Source organism: Xenopus tropicalis, chromosome 7 (assembly GCF_000004195.4).
Source record: "Xenopus tropicalis strain Nigerian chromosome 7, UCB_Xtro_10.0, whole genome shotgun sequence".
Lineage (NCBI taxonomy): Eukaryota > Metazoa > Chordata > Amphibia > Anura > Pipidae > Xenopus > Xenopus tropicalis.
Window position 1 is genome coordinate 25,935,381 of NC_030683.2, and position 14,864 is coordinate 25,950,244.

The 14,864-nt window shown below is 38.4% G+C and overlaps 1 protein-coding gene across 5 annotated transcripts in view; it reads right to left on the minus strand.

The window, feature by feature from the left end:
* Positions 1 to 10,948: 10,948 nt before the first annotated feature.
* Positions 10,949 to 14,864, minus strand: part of ccnj (cyclin J) — a 30,066-nt gene continuing 26,150 nt past the window's right edge. For 4 of the 5 annotated variants that reach the window (XM_012965838.3, XM_012965836.3, XM_012965835.3 and 1 more), the window contains exon 6: positions 10,951 to 13,671. In XM_012965838.3, coding sequence (XP_012821292.1) covers positions 13,254 to 13,671 — 418 coding nt within the window. In that variant the 3' untranslated portion in view covers positions 10,951 to 13,253. 5 annotated transcript variants of the gene reach the window in all.

The window sequence follows — 14,864 nt, forward strand, 5'->3', positions numbered from 1 at the left end:
ATGTGGTTAGGAAGGGTATGATTCATTTGTGTTTCAACATCCAGTACATGATAAAAGGTGAGGTGTTTTTCAGCTGAATGCCTTGCCTGGCAGGAAAGACAAAATGAGATCACTTATACTTAAAGGGATACTGTCATGATTTTTATGGTATACATTTAATTCTAAATAACACTGTTTACATAGCAAATAATTCACTCAACATTTTATTCTTGAACCAATGAATGTATTTTTAGCTGTAATATTTGTGTAGGGGCCATCTCAGTGCATTGTGCCTGAGTCTGAGCTTTCAGGAGCCAGCGCTACACATTAGAACTGCTTTCAGGTAACCTATTGTTTCTCCTACTCCCATGTAACTGGAGGAGTCCCAAGTCGGATTTGGATTTCTTACTATTGAGTGCTATTCTGATACCTACTGGGAGCTGCTATTTTTCTCCCTTCCCATTGTTCTGCTGATCAGCTGCTGGGAGGGGGGTGATATCACTCCAACTTGCAGCTCAGCAGTAAAGTGTGACTGAAGTTTATCAGAGCACAGGTCACATGGCTATGGCACCCTGGGAAATGAAGACTATGGCTAGCCCCATGTGAAATTTCAAAATGAAATATAACAAAATGAAATATGAAAAATGGATTTCAATGCAGGATTGTGCTGGAGAAGCTCTATTAACTGATGCGTTTTGAAAAAAAACAAGTTTTCCCATGACAGTATTCCTTTAAAAGTTAGAGTCTGACATGTTAATGTGTTTAACAAGGTGATACAGTTAATCCCTTTCTGGCCACAAAAGTCTTTCCATTTGTTTATCCATCCATGTTCAGTAAATCAAAGGCCTAGATGGTAATTTAAATGCAAAATGTCAAAGAGATCAACACATACTTTTCATTAGCATCTCATTTCAGCCTCTATCGATGAGGAATGTGACAGAACGCTCTGTTAGCTGGAATATCATTAATAAAACAAAAGAAGACTTCAGGTATCTGCAAGAAGAGGAGACACTGCTGCATGAGTAACAGGATATGCGCTCCTCTATTCAGGTATCAAAAGGACTAAAAAACATTTTTCCGAATTTAAATGAAAACGAATCACCTTTTCCCACACTTATCTGCTTTACTACACATTTCTCACTGCATTCATGGACACACGCAACAATTAAACATCGGCAATAGTGTCCCTTTGCTGCCATTGTTTTTCCTAATACTAATGCAAGATAAAAAAATCAACTACATGCAGATTTATATTTTGTTACATTATTTGTTGAATTTAAAGACAGTTTGCAAATGCCGTTATTTTTCTCTTTTTGGTGATTTCTTTTAAACCAACTTTTTGTTTGCAGCTGTCCAGTTTTACATTTCTATAGCTCTCCGGGGCCTTGGTTACCCTAGCAACCTGGCAGCGGTTTGGAAGTCAGAATGGAAGATGAATAGGAGAGGGCCTCTATAAAAAGAAAATGTAAAAAGTATGAATACAAATATGTAGCTCTACTGGGAATACTTTTTTTTAAGATTGTAAACTCATTTACACTCTTTACCTTTTGTATATGGTTGTTTCAGTGTCAATCTATATGTTTAGTGGATACATCCATTCATTGTGCAGTGCTGCAGAATATCTTGGAGCTTTCAAAATAAATGTTTATAATAATTATAATTTGGTTACTGGAGTCAGTTGGGGGTCATTTATCAGCACTGGGCAATTTTGCCCTTGGACAAATTGTTGCCTTCATTGTTCTACCTGCAGCTAGCTGAAAAAAGCCAACCACTGATTGGTTGCAATGGGTTACCGGCCATGGACAGATTTGCCCAGTGTTGATAAATAACCCCCGAATAGGGAGGGAGGAATAAATTAAGATGCAGAATAGGGAGAAAAATTATTTGAAAATCATCTAATAAATAAAGAATCAACTCAAAGAACCAATATAAACAAAACAAAAAATATGTAAAACACATTGTTAAAGGGGACCTGTCACCCTAAGAAATAACTCCAAATTATTTTATCATGTTAGTTGAGCAAAATAAACTTCATTTACTCTATATAAATAATATAAATCTTGTTTCCTTCAGTCTTGGAATTACACAATCACAGAAAGCAGGCAGGCACCATTTTGTGGACGTTGTTAGTAAGGCAAGCTTTGTATCACCCCAAACTCTTGTTTATGTGATAGAATGACGGACCAAATGCCCATACCCATGCACTGGCTACATAATTAGATGATGAGGGAGGGGAAAAGTGAGAAGTGCAGTGACATCTAGGTAGTGCTGAATGGAAAGCTAAAGTTATTAAGGCATAGAGGTGGGGCAGGCAATATATGATTGACAGCTGGGATTTTTAAATGCCTTTATAATGGGTTTGGATGTGTTGAAAAAAAAAATTGGGTTCTATGTTTAACTTGAAAGGGACTTTTATTATACAGCTTTTTATGTCTTTACAGCTTAACCTGGAAGAGCAGAGGCCAGCATACACAAGGAGTTTATAACAAAAGGTGGAAAAAAATGTACTAATTTATTTTATGCAGGTTTAATGGCAGCATTTGTGCTAAAACATAAATGACAAGCAGTGGGGGCAATGACAAAGGAGCCCGAACTATAGGGGTAGGCAGGACAGGATCCTGCATGGGGCCCCCAATTGCAGCTGCCACTTCTGCTTCTGGACCTGCTTAAAGCTGAGGGTGATCTACCAGACATATAAAAATAAAGATTATATTTATATACAAATTAGCATTAACATGGGCGTTGGAAAATATTTCCCCCAACTCTGATTTTTAAATACGCTGGGACCCAGTTCAAATTTTAGCACAGCATGTCTCTAACCCTGTCCTCACCAAGCGGAAACATCATCCGTGGCCCACGAGCTTGAAAGGCAACAGTATATTATAATACCCCCCCAATTTTTTTTCATATATTTTGTCCTCTATTTAAAATATATTAACTAAACTTTATTTATAGCTACATAATAACTATAAAATGTATTTTACTAACTAAAAGGTAAACACAATATATTGCAAGGAAAAGCCTTTTTGCTATGAATAACTGTATTTGTTGCATCTGAGCAAAGTCCTCAATGAGTATCACAATTTTCTGTTGATTTATGCTGAGCTCAGCAATTATATCTATATTTATATATAGATATATATATATATACACTGGACCCTGAGTGCAAGTTAATTCATGGGATGGTTTCATTGCCCCCCTCTTGGAGTCAGGCAAGTATTTTTCCCCCCCTCTGTGGCAATTGAGAGAGGCCTCAGATGGTTGAACTTTGTGTCCTCTTTAAACTATGTTAGTGCTATTTAGCCAAGCACAAATGTGGACTTTAAGGGGACCGAAACGTAACATTGGCTGTTCATGCATTTTTAATACACGATTGATCTTTTTGGAATATAATTCGGTGTTGCTGGTCTTATTTTGGTTATATATATATATTTGTATATATAAAGTATACTGCATCTGTTTGCATTGCCTTGACCCAACCCCCTTTATCTCTTTTCACTGTTGCATTCCAAGCAGGAGTGTAGTAAGTGTTTATATGCCATTCAGATAAAGGGTAATTGATCCTATTATGTCTTGTTGGATGCTAGCTCTGATTTTCGGAGTCTAAAATTCCTGCTTTAAAGCAAGATAGGCTTTATTGTTTGCCAGAAAGGAAACAGAAATAGTTTATATCCTGTAACCAGGAAATAGTTTTCCGACATGCAAGAAAATAAACATTTCGAAAAGAGTAAAACATGTTTGTAAAAATACACCACTTTACACAATATTTCACATTATCTTTTAGTAAAAGTATTCTGACAAACAGTATGCTTTTAATATAATCTGCCAGTCTGCACATAGTATCATGTTAAAAGAGTTCTCTATATCATTAGTTATAATAACATTTATTGAAATCTGGAAATATATTATCTATTTTTTCACAGTGACACTGCAAACAGGGACTGAAAAGCTGTTTTGTTTAAGATATTATGGTGCCACTGTTCAAAAAGAAATCCCGTTCTTAGCCTATAGGCCTGTTAGTCTGACATCAGTAGTAGGAATGCTTTTGAAAGGGGTAATTAGGGATAAGGTACTGCTGTACATTGAAAATCACAAAATTATAAGTTTGTGCCAGCATGGTTTAATGTGTAATAGATCTTGCCAGACTAATCTAATTGCTTTCTATGATGAGGTGAACAGAAACCTAGACTCTGGGATGATAGTGGATGTTATCTTTTGAGGGTAAAGACAGACAGGGTGATTAGTCGCCACGACTTTAAAAAAATTCAATCACAGTGACTAATTGCGATGGCTATAACAATAGCAGTTTGTCCTATACAGCAGCCTGTACATGGGGTGACTTGTACGTTAGCGTATGGAACTCACTGTCACTGCAATTAGTTGGTGCAATCAGATTTATAATCATCCTGTCTGTTTCGCCATTAGACTTGGCTAAACCATTTGCTAAAGTACCACAGTACTGAGTAAATTAAGGAATATTGGCCTGGATAATATGTGTATTTGGTGCCGAAGGAGTCTGGCCTTGGCCTATTGCTTGTTTATTAATGACCTGGAGGTGGGCATTGAAACCACTGTCTCTATTTTTGTTGATTATACTAAATTGTACAAAACCATAAGTTCCATGCAGGATGTTGTCACTTTGCAGATTGATTTGACTAAATTGCAGAACAGGGCAGCAAACTACAACGTCATGCACTTTGAAATAACATAAATGTGAGTTATACACTAAAAGGTAGTGTGTTGGGGGTATCCTATTTATTTAGAAGAATTTGGGCATTGATGTTACTACAGTGGAAGCAGACTGCGGGGGAGAGCCAAATGTTGCACTTATTGAGGCCATTTATTAAATGAAGCAATGCACAAATGCTTTCATTCTCTTTTTCAGTCTCTTTTGCCGAATCGTGCACAATTGCGCATGTTAACGCTGGGAACACCGAAGCTACTTCTGAATTCCAGGGTTCCCACAGGCGGAGTCGGAACTAGGGGTAGGCAGAAGAGGAACCTGCCTAGGGTGCAATGATGAGGGGGCACCAGGCAGGTACCTCTCCTGCCTACCCCTAGGGGCAGATTCATGAAATCACAAGTTCGAATCCTGAATGGGAAAAATTCGGATTGGATACGAAAATCGCAGATATCACGAAAATGCTTACAAAAAAATCGTATTAGTCACGATAATATCGTATTGGTGATCCAAAAGTCACGAAATGTTCATACCGAGCGATTTTAAACAGCGGGAAAACCTTTCCGATTTTTTTGCGCAAGCGTACAAAAAAGTTGTGCAAGTGTACGGAAAAGTTGCGCAAGCGATGAAAAATTCGGCGAAAATATGCTCGGACCGTTCGAGTCTTAGTAAATCTGCCCACTAGTCTGTGCTCCCTTGTCATTGCCTCTGCCACTTGTCATTGTGTGTGTGTGGGGGGGGGCATGGAACCCCTCCAATGGCATTGTGCATGCACGAGGGTTGCCTAGGGCATGTATGCGCACAGGCCCATGAATGCGCAAAGGCCCTTTCTGCCATCTCAAAATGCTCCCCGCGCATGCACATAGGCCCAGCCATGGCATGCAACAATTACTGGACACATCCATTACAGTTGGGGAAACTAAAAAAACTGGGCAATGACATATAGTGACGGGAAGCCGGGTCCCAAAATCAGGTAACCCCTGATCAGGGAAACCCTGTGGAATTGACAGCTGTGTTTTTTTGTCCTCTGGCATTGTCTACAACAGGGCTGTCCTACAGGAGGCTTTATGTTGCTCTCCAAGGTAAAGTTATGGCCCCTAGTTTGCTCTAGGGCCTCATTTTTGTACAACAAACTCCAAACATGAAATATCAAATAATTGCTCCACTACGTGTAAAATAAACAGCAGTAGTCTACAACAAATATACCTACTAAGCCATTAAATCTTTTTAGCACTATTGCTTACTAGGGAAGAAACCAAGATATTTGCAGGAAAAAGACAATACTTAATTGTTAAAGTACAGCAGAGTTAATGGGATGCAGGAGTTGTAAGGAGCACCTAGTGTTACAATGCCCCAAGCTAAATATAACCCATAATCAAGGAATGTCTGATGAAATTCTGTAGTGTGTTTCAGACACAATCTTTGCTTAATGAATAGCTTTTGTGGTCTGACACAACAGGGGTCTGAAGTACAAGAGGAGGGTGGTGGCCTTTGGAGATGTAATATCACGCAAACTGAAGAACAGGGAATGAGAGTAAATGCTCATTATCCTCCTTGTGTCAAAGTAATTACGTGTATTTTTGATATAATTATTTCTTTTAAACAAGAGGCTGCTCACCAGTCACAACGTTTGGCCAATTGTCTTTGTCTGTTTACATGGGAATGACATGTTTCATCACATTTCTCTTGATAGAAAGTCTTTATAGCAATGTGTACTAAATGTCTGATGAAAGATCTAAAGCTTCCTTTCCTAAGATTCCTTTTATATACTGTTTCTTGTGCTTTTTAAAAAGCCTCCACTTCCTTCTCTCCCCTTATCAGCTAGTCTATTCTAATGGCCAGCCGAGACACAGAGCTGCCCAATCTTATTCATTAACATCTGACCTTTGTGCGACTTTTCCTTTGTTACGCTATCTATTGTCCCTCTGCTTTGCTATTACTTACATGTTAGACTGAAGTGGGAAAAGGGGATTAGCCTTTTAAAAATCAGGCAGAAAATATCTGACATCACTAGAGGTTCCTTTCAAAGTATGACAATTTTGGCATTAAAGGGACCGTTTATGGGGAAACAAATGTTTCTCCAACACCTTTAGCCTCCCAAGAAGCTGAGTCACTTGAGAAGTAGTTGATATCGAATGTCTCCCAGATGGTAAGGAGTGGTTAGACTGGCCTCAGCATGGGATAATGTATCTTTCCTTCCTTATTATTTGGACTGCCAACAAAGTTAGATAGGGTCATGCCTAATTACATCTCTAGCTGAGGATAACCAATTTCTAAAGTATCACTGGCAACATTTGTAGCTTCTTTGGGGTTTATGTACAAAATATGACACATGCTGCAGCATGGTGGTGCACTGGATAATTATTATTATCACATATTTAAAAAGTGCTGTCCATTAAATGGTGGGAGAAAAAAGCCGTTCCTTTTTCCAAGTCTTGGGGCAGTATGAGCAGTAGGGTTGAGGCTGGGGGTGAGTGTCAGGGAAATGTCTAGTTTGTTCTCCATGAAATGCAGGACATATACATTGATGATTCACATGGATTCTAAATTAATCTCCTAATAGCCCCAATATCTTACAATAATTGACTCATTTACCTGATATAAAAGATATGATTAAAATTTGATATGACAAATATGATACCTGACACCTTCTCTTTCTCTGTCCTTCCTGCTTCTATTTTCTTTTCTCCTTAATAACGGATTTCACCTGGTTGCTACCTGTAACACTGGTATATTTGTCATCTTACTGGCATAGTGCTCAGCAGTGCAATGCTGTGTGTGCTGTGATGATGCCCTCAGGCTAAGGCAGTGATCCCCAACCAGTGGCTCGTGAGCAACATGTTGTTTCCCAACCCCTTTGGATGTTGCTCCCAGTGGCCTCAAAGCAGGTGCTTATTTTTGAATTTCTGGTTAGGAGGAAAGTTTTGGTTGCATAAAAACCCAGTGTAACTGCCAAACAGAGCCTTCTACAGGCTGCCAGTCAACATAGGGGCTATCAAATAGCCAATTATAGCTCTCTTTGGCACCCCCAGGAACATTGTTCATGCTTGTGTTGCTCTCCAAAACATTTTCCATTTGAACATGGCTCACAGATATAAAAGGTTGGGGATCACTGGGCTAAGGTTCCCCACTGGCCAGTAACGCTGGTGGGCTCTAGTTGCGGTCAGTGCTGTCACTGTATAAACCGGGTGGGTTTTAACCCGAAAATGCTCAAGTACAGGAATTAGAAGTGGCTACAGTACTTACAGCTGGATCAATATAGGTTTTATAATGGGGACACAATATAATCCTTTCTTTAGTCAGTTAAAAATAGCACCTACAAAAATACAGTGTAACTGTAGTTAAAGGGGAGGGAAAGGTAAAAACTAAGTAAGCTTTATCAGAAAGGTCTATGTAAATACAGCCATAAGCACTTACAGAAATGCTGCACTGAGTCCTCTACACACAGGATTTCTTGTGTCTTTTTTTGAACATGTTCTTAAAGAATTCATAAAAACTTTCCTTCTCCTTTTAGTGTAATGTTATATACATTCAGATACCAATAGACTATTGTGTAGACTTTCACATAAAGTAAAAAAAGTCAGCAGTGCCAAGCCAACAGGTATGGGCAATTTACGCTAATTAAACCTCACCGACACCAGATGATAATGCGCAGGGCCCAGAAATGAAGCCATTCCCTTTCCCATACATGTATATGAACTGCTGCACTTGGCTAATAACAAACTTTGTTGTACTTGTTAAACACTTCCAATTTTATATCAAACAATTATAACTTTAATGAATGTATATTATGATTTCATATAGGGGTCATTTACTATAGGACAGGGTGCGCATTTAAAAAAATAAAATAAAACCATGCCCTGCACATCTATGAATTACTTTAGGCCTTGGCACTCTCTTAAACAGTAAACCTAGGGGGATGTACCTTATCACTTTGGCCACATTTTACTTGACTCCTCAGAGTTTTGGCAGACCCCACCTCTTCTGCTCTCTTGCTAGGCAGTGGATGACTGACTTTTTGGTTGGAATTCCCCCTTGAAGAACTATTCTTTGGTGAGGGCCACAGTTTTATCTCACAACAAGGTATACAAATTCATGAATGTTTTCCAACCATTAAAGGGGTTGTTCAACTTTGTGTTATCTTTTATATATTCTTTTTGTAATATTCTCAGAAAATTTGCAATTGGTCTTCTTTTTTTACTATTTGTGTGTGTGTGTGTTTTTTTTAAACTTTATTTTTTTTATTTCCATATTGTCAGACATAGCTTTTAAAACATTTGTTATGGTATTTTGTTTTACATTTATGTCTCGCAAATGATAAAATGTTTGAAACATAGAACATTAGAAATTAACATTCATAACAAGGTTGGAAACTTTTAGCTCATAACCTGTTTTCTTTGGGCCTTATGAGAGATGGCTTTCACTGTAAGTAGTTAGTCAGCAATCTGTTTATTTGTTGGCTCCTGGGGGGTCCGTAGTTTTGTTGTTCGATTTCTTGATTTTGTTGGTTTTGAAAGTACTGGGATGCTTTAATTAGTAATGGATGTTCTCTGAGTGTTTCTGTATCGTACCATGTAGTTTGCCTATCTGATTGATTGTGGGAGGGAAGATATGTATGCAAGCCATGTGTTAAAGAATTTTGCGGTGTTTTGTTCCTTCTTAGTGGTTGCTTCCAGCCAGTCCATTTGTGTGTTTTTTTTTTTTTTGTTTTTTTTTTAATTATTTCAGTTTTTGTTCAGCAACTCTGCAGTTTGGAATTACAGAAGTGATCTGGTTGCTAGGGTTCCAATTACCTTAGCAACCAGGGAGTGGTAAGAGTGATTAATTTTTTAGGAAAAGACCCGAATAGAAAAATAAGTAACAAAAAGTAACTGCAATTAGTTAGTAATAGTAATAGCCTTACAGAGCAATAGTTTTTGGCTGCTGGGGTCAGTGACCTCCATTAACAAAAATAATAAAGACCAACTGAAAAACCATGGTTAGAATTATCCATTATAATCACTTACAGTGAACCACCCCTTTATAAGCCAATTGAACTTTCCTGCAGGAAACTTTGCATGACTTTGGAAAAATGAAGCAATGCATATGCCTTTCCACTGGTAAATCACTTTATTGGCCAAAGATACGTATTTCAGGGAGATAAGTCACCCGCAATAGCCAAGATAAACCGTGGGCAACTAATCTCCCCATGGGACATCACCTTTAAGCTGTCCATACAGGTACTGATAAAATTGTACGAAAACTAGTTCTTTAAGTTTTTAGGACCATGTGTGGGCTCCGAATTATCTTCTCGATTTTTGTACCACGGCGATCAGTCGTTTAGTCAACCAGGTTAGAAAATTTTGGTCGGATAACAGTAATATCTGTGCATGTATTGTGTATCGGACTATATCCTAGGGGGACCTACAATGTAAGTCGCTTTTATACGATTGGTGTCTGCCAACTATTTTATGTTCAGGACATCCTCCAATTTGTTTTTTTAGGGCTTTATCCTACAATTCAGTCTGAATGTTTGTTTCAGATTGTTGCATTTAAACATACGACCGATATCTGAACATTCGTCAGAAGATTAAGATCTGAACGTGTATGGCCACCTAGGGGCGTTTCTGGCCCTTGAGCTGCCCGAGGCGGCTCCTGTGACAGCGCTGGAGGGGGTCTAGTGTAGAAAGCACAATCACACTCTCTGCACTAGCAGAGCCGAATTTCCCCTTTATAAACGTCTTTTTGCCACCCCTGGTAACTTCAGGGGTGCGCTTGCCTAAGGAGATTTTCTCAAATTGCCTCATGAAAGTAGCGCCCCTATGGCCACTAGCGATGAGCAAATTTTGTCGCCAGGCATGGATTCGCAGCAAATTTTCACATTTCGCCATTGGCAGATTGTTTTGCGAAACTTGTGAAAATTCGTTGCACGGAATTTTGTCGCGGGTCTAATTGCCTGTGGTCAAGTCATAAATTGGGCATGGCTGCGTAGAAAAAAAAAGGCGTGTTCGCGCCAAAAAAAATAGCTGTGGCAGATAAAAAAAAAAAAAAAAAAAAAATCACACAACAAATTTTCTTGCTGTTTTGCGAATTTTATGGCGAAGCAAAACAGGACAGATTCGCTCAGCACTAATAGCCACCTTAACTGTCCAGAACACACTGCCACTGCTCCTTGGCCCGACAAACACTATTCCTTCAAACTTTCTAGGCACCAATGAAGCTTTGCTGTAAAAAGCCAAATAACTAGGATTCACAACAAATTAAAAGTAAAATGATAGTAAATTAAAGTAAAACAATAACAAAAAAAGCGAGAGTTTAAACAAAGAAAATGTTTATTTAAAAAAACTGAAGTGCATAGCACTCACCCAGAATTCTTTGTTGTGGTTAAATACTTGGATCAGTTTCTATACATTCTGATGCACGGCCCACAACGTTTTGGCTTCTCTGCTCAAACAGGACATTTTGTAAGACATGGTTGAGTCTAATCTCAATAGCCATAACAGCTCACAGTGCACATACCTTTGGCTGTTTGAAATCATGATTGATGTAGCTTTACAAAAACAGAAGGTGATTCTACACAATAAATAATAAAACTGTAGTGTACTGACCTTGCATCCTACTAGTTATAAGACAATAAAAAAAGTAATCAAAATTAAATATGTACAGTAGCCATGAATATAGATGTTAATTACATCTTCCCATAATTCTTCCCTTTTAGTAAAAATAAAAAAATATCCAGTGTTAGTAAATGTTGAAAAATGGTTATTCTGCTAGTGTTATTGGTGCTCAAAAACAAAAGACATAATTTGCTGCTACAAGTGATTTTCGAGCAGCCGTTCACCTGTAGTTTCAAGTTGCACCCTTGAAATGAGGAGGAATTTTCTAACCACGAGGTACAGGGCTGTCTTTAGTAATGGCGGAGCCTGGGGCAAAATCTGCTTTTGAGGTACTCTGTTATTGATATGAATGGAACAGTCCAACATGTTGCCCTTTAGACCAGCTTTTGGCTGTGGAGTGATGCTTGGATATGTACTTTATTAATAAATGGTCAGGTTGGGCAGCACTGATAACGTGTGGCTGTAGCCATGTTGCCATACTATGGCAGCGATTTCACAATCCCTTTCCATGAATGAATTGCTACTGTATGAACTGCTGAGCGAGCAACCAGCACAGCACAGCCAAAAAGTGAATTTGTAGTGTTACTGCGGTTTCCTACACATGGATCCCACTAAAGACAGCTCTAATGAGGTAGTTATATTAGGATAAATGTAATGATACTGGAATGTTAAGATGTTACACATTTTTCCTCCACCCATCTCTATAATTTCTGACAATCCCTAACATAACACTATTTTTTTTGGGGGGGGGGGGGTAATCTATAAATACTGATCACACACAAATGGCAGGCTACAGAGAAAAATAAACCTTATTTCTACATAAAAAGTCTAATAAAACAGAAGTTTCCAGCCACGGAACTGGAATTATGAGAAAATTCTGAGAATGCTAGACTGATTTCCAGGATATATTCAATTTTTTGTCACATTATATAGGCCTCATTTTTACACCCTATGGAACAAGGCTCATTGAATATTCTCTTATAGCTGCAATACAGACACCGTTTTTATGTATTTTAAAGGCAACTAATTACAGCTTAAACCCCAGTGGTTCCTTCAGTGTCCAACCACAAAACTCCCATCATCCTCCATATAAAAGCCAGCAGGCTCCCCACTTCAGTCAAACTTGGCCAAAGTGGAATTCTCTCAACAGTTTTGGTCGGCTTAATTTGGCATGTAATTCAGCTAACAACATATAATACATCTACCTACAATCAGCTATGGCTACATCTAAAAATACCAGTATATTAACCATTGTGTTCCACACTTTTTAGTGTTACAGAAAGACATAAGATAATACTATGTTCCTTACAAAACATTTTCAGTTGGATGGATGAGGTTACACATTCCAAGTTGGGTTGTAAAGCAGCATTTTTAGACAAACAATAACCAAAACAGTATACATGTATAAACCCTAGCTTTAATATACAGTATACCAGCAGCATGAATGATTATTTCCCTGAGTTAGTATGTAATATTGCTCTTCCAACACGGTTTTCTTTGAGGTATAATAGAATTCTTGAGCTATTTCGACTGATAAGATCTGAACCATAAGGAACATTAGTTACCCATAATTCCAATGGCTGAGCACCGTATGACTCTTTACAGTTCAATTGCACTGAATAGCACGAGTGGTTTTGTGGTAACGATTGTGTTCAATCGGCCGATGGGCGCGTTTCTAGTTCTGTACACATCATGTCGCAACATTTTAATACTGTAAGTCTCCTTCATAAAAAAATGTATCGTTTGCCTTTCAAGAAGAAGATTTCCTTGAAGGTCACAATGTTGACCGCATAAAAAGGCGATTGCTTTTCAGCAAAAGAAGTGGTTTGACTGAGGAAGCTTTTGCACAATTATTTCTCAAAGAGCTTGCCTTATTCTTATCTCAATATATAATGGCCATCTTTCTGAAAACAAAATGACAAAATAATAAAGCCCAAAGAAATCTTGGATGTCTGGAGAATTCACAGATTTATAGAATGTTCCCATTTCTGGTCTCATCACCTATCGAAGCACTGCGTTAAACACGAGTAGTGTCCATTCACTTGGTAGCTTCTGTTATAAGACACCCCAATACATGGCTTCACTTCTATTGGGACGGCAGCTAAGGAGACACTTGCAGTAGTCTGTATGTGGCCACGCGCCTGAATGCTAGCGGGAATGGCAGAGGCGCAAGTCTGCAGCGGGAAGGCAGATGCATGGGCTGCTGTTACGATCTGTTGGCAGCTTTGCGACTGAGGAGCGGAGTGGTGGAACTGCAGCTGGTGTGGATGTTGCGTCTGTAGATACTGAGGCATGTGTTGCTGAACGTGGGCTTGTGGGGGCGCCGGAGATGCCGGAGGAAAGAGGCATTGTGCTGCGGTATGTGACAGCTGATTCTTATGCTTATTGGCTTCTTTAACATCATTGTCATGTGCACTAAAAGAAAGAACAAAAATATACGTAAATACATGGAGAATGTTTTTCTTTATTAGATACTATAAAAAAAATTCATGAAGGCAGACCCCTGCTGGAATTTCATATCTGTTTACTAAAACACGTATGCTTTTGTTCTGCAAAAACATTTTATTTGGATATTTGGCCTTTACAAAGTCACTTGGAGCAGCCATGCTTGTTTTGATCAGGAAAGCTTATCCACTGATTATTAAAAAAGTGCTCCTAATAGCTAATTTAATCAACAAAAAATACACTACTCGAGAATACAGGTTTCAAATGAGATGCAACACTAACGTTAATGGGTTAGTTCACCTTTAACTTCATTTTGGTATGAGGTAGACCCCGATATTCTGAAACAACTGGCACTTTTTTTTTTTTAAATTAAGTGTTTCATGCAGCAGGTCTCTGGCTTGGAATTTCAGATGGTATCTGGTTGCTAGGGTCAATTTACCCAAGCAACTAAACAGTGGTGTAAATATGGGTCTTGATATGAGAAAAAAAAGTAACAATAACGTTGTAGCCTCACAGAGCAATAGTTTGGTTGCCCGGTTCAGTGTTCCCCATTTAAAAGCTGGAAATAATAAAATAATATGAAAATAAAATAATATAAAAATAAAAAAATTAGTAACAACTGAAAAGTTGCTAGGAATAGGACATTTCTATAACATACTAAAAGTTAAGGTGACAGACCCCTAATAACTAAATGTGTATTGGCCAGAGTAATGTGATTTACCATTAGTCTTGTGCCTACTATGGGCTGCCTACAGCAAGGCTGCCAGAGGGGGCTTAGTTTTTTTTTATATTCTTTATACAAAAGCATAAGGATTATTGTTACTACAATAAAAGTATCTTTAAACAACATTTTTGCATATGTCTTTACTTTTTATAGGTAAATAAAAATGTGTGGAAGTGTGGATTAATAAATGTGCGACTATAGGCTACGATGTCTGGTATCAACGTGTTTATGATCCCAGAGGGGGCTTTGTAATTATTAGTAACAGAATAATATTGAACGCAGGTGCAGAAGTGCATCCCCCTTTGCAGACAGTCGGAATTGACCCCTGGTTGCTTTCACCACACAGCTTTACACTGTGCAAAGAAACCACACCTCCATAGGTACACCGTGCTTTATTGGGTTTATTAAAACAACAGTTGAAGGTAATGAAACCACATAA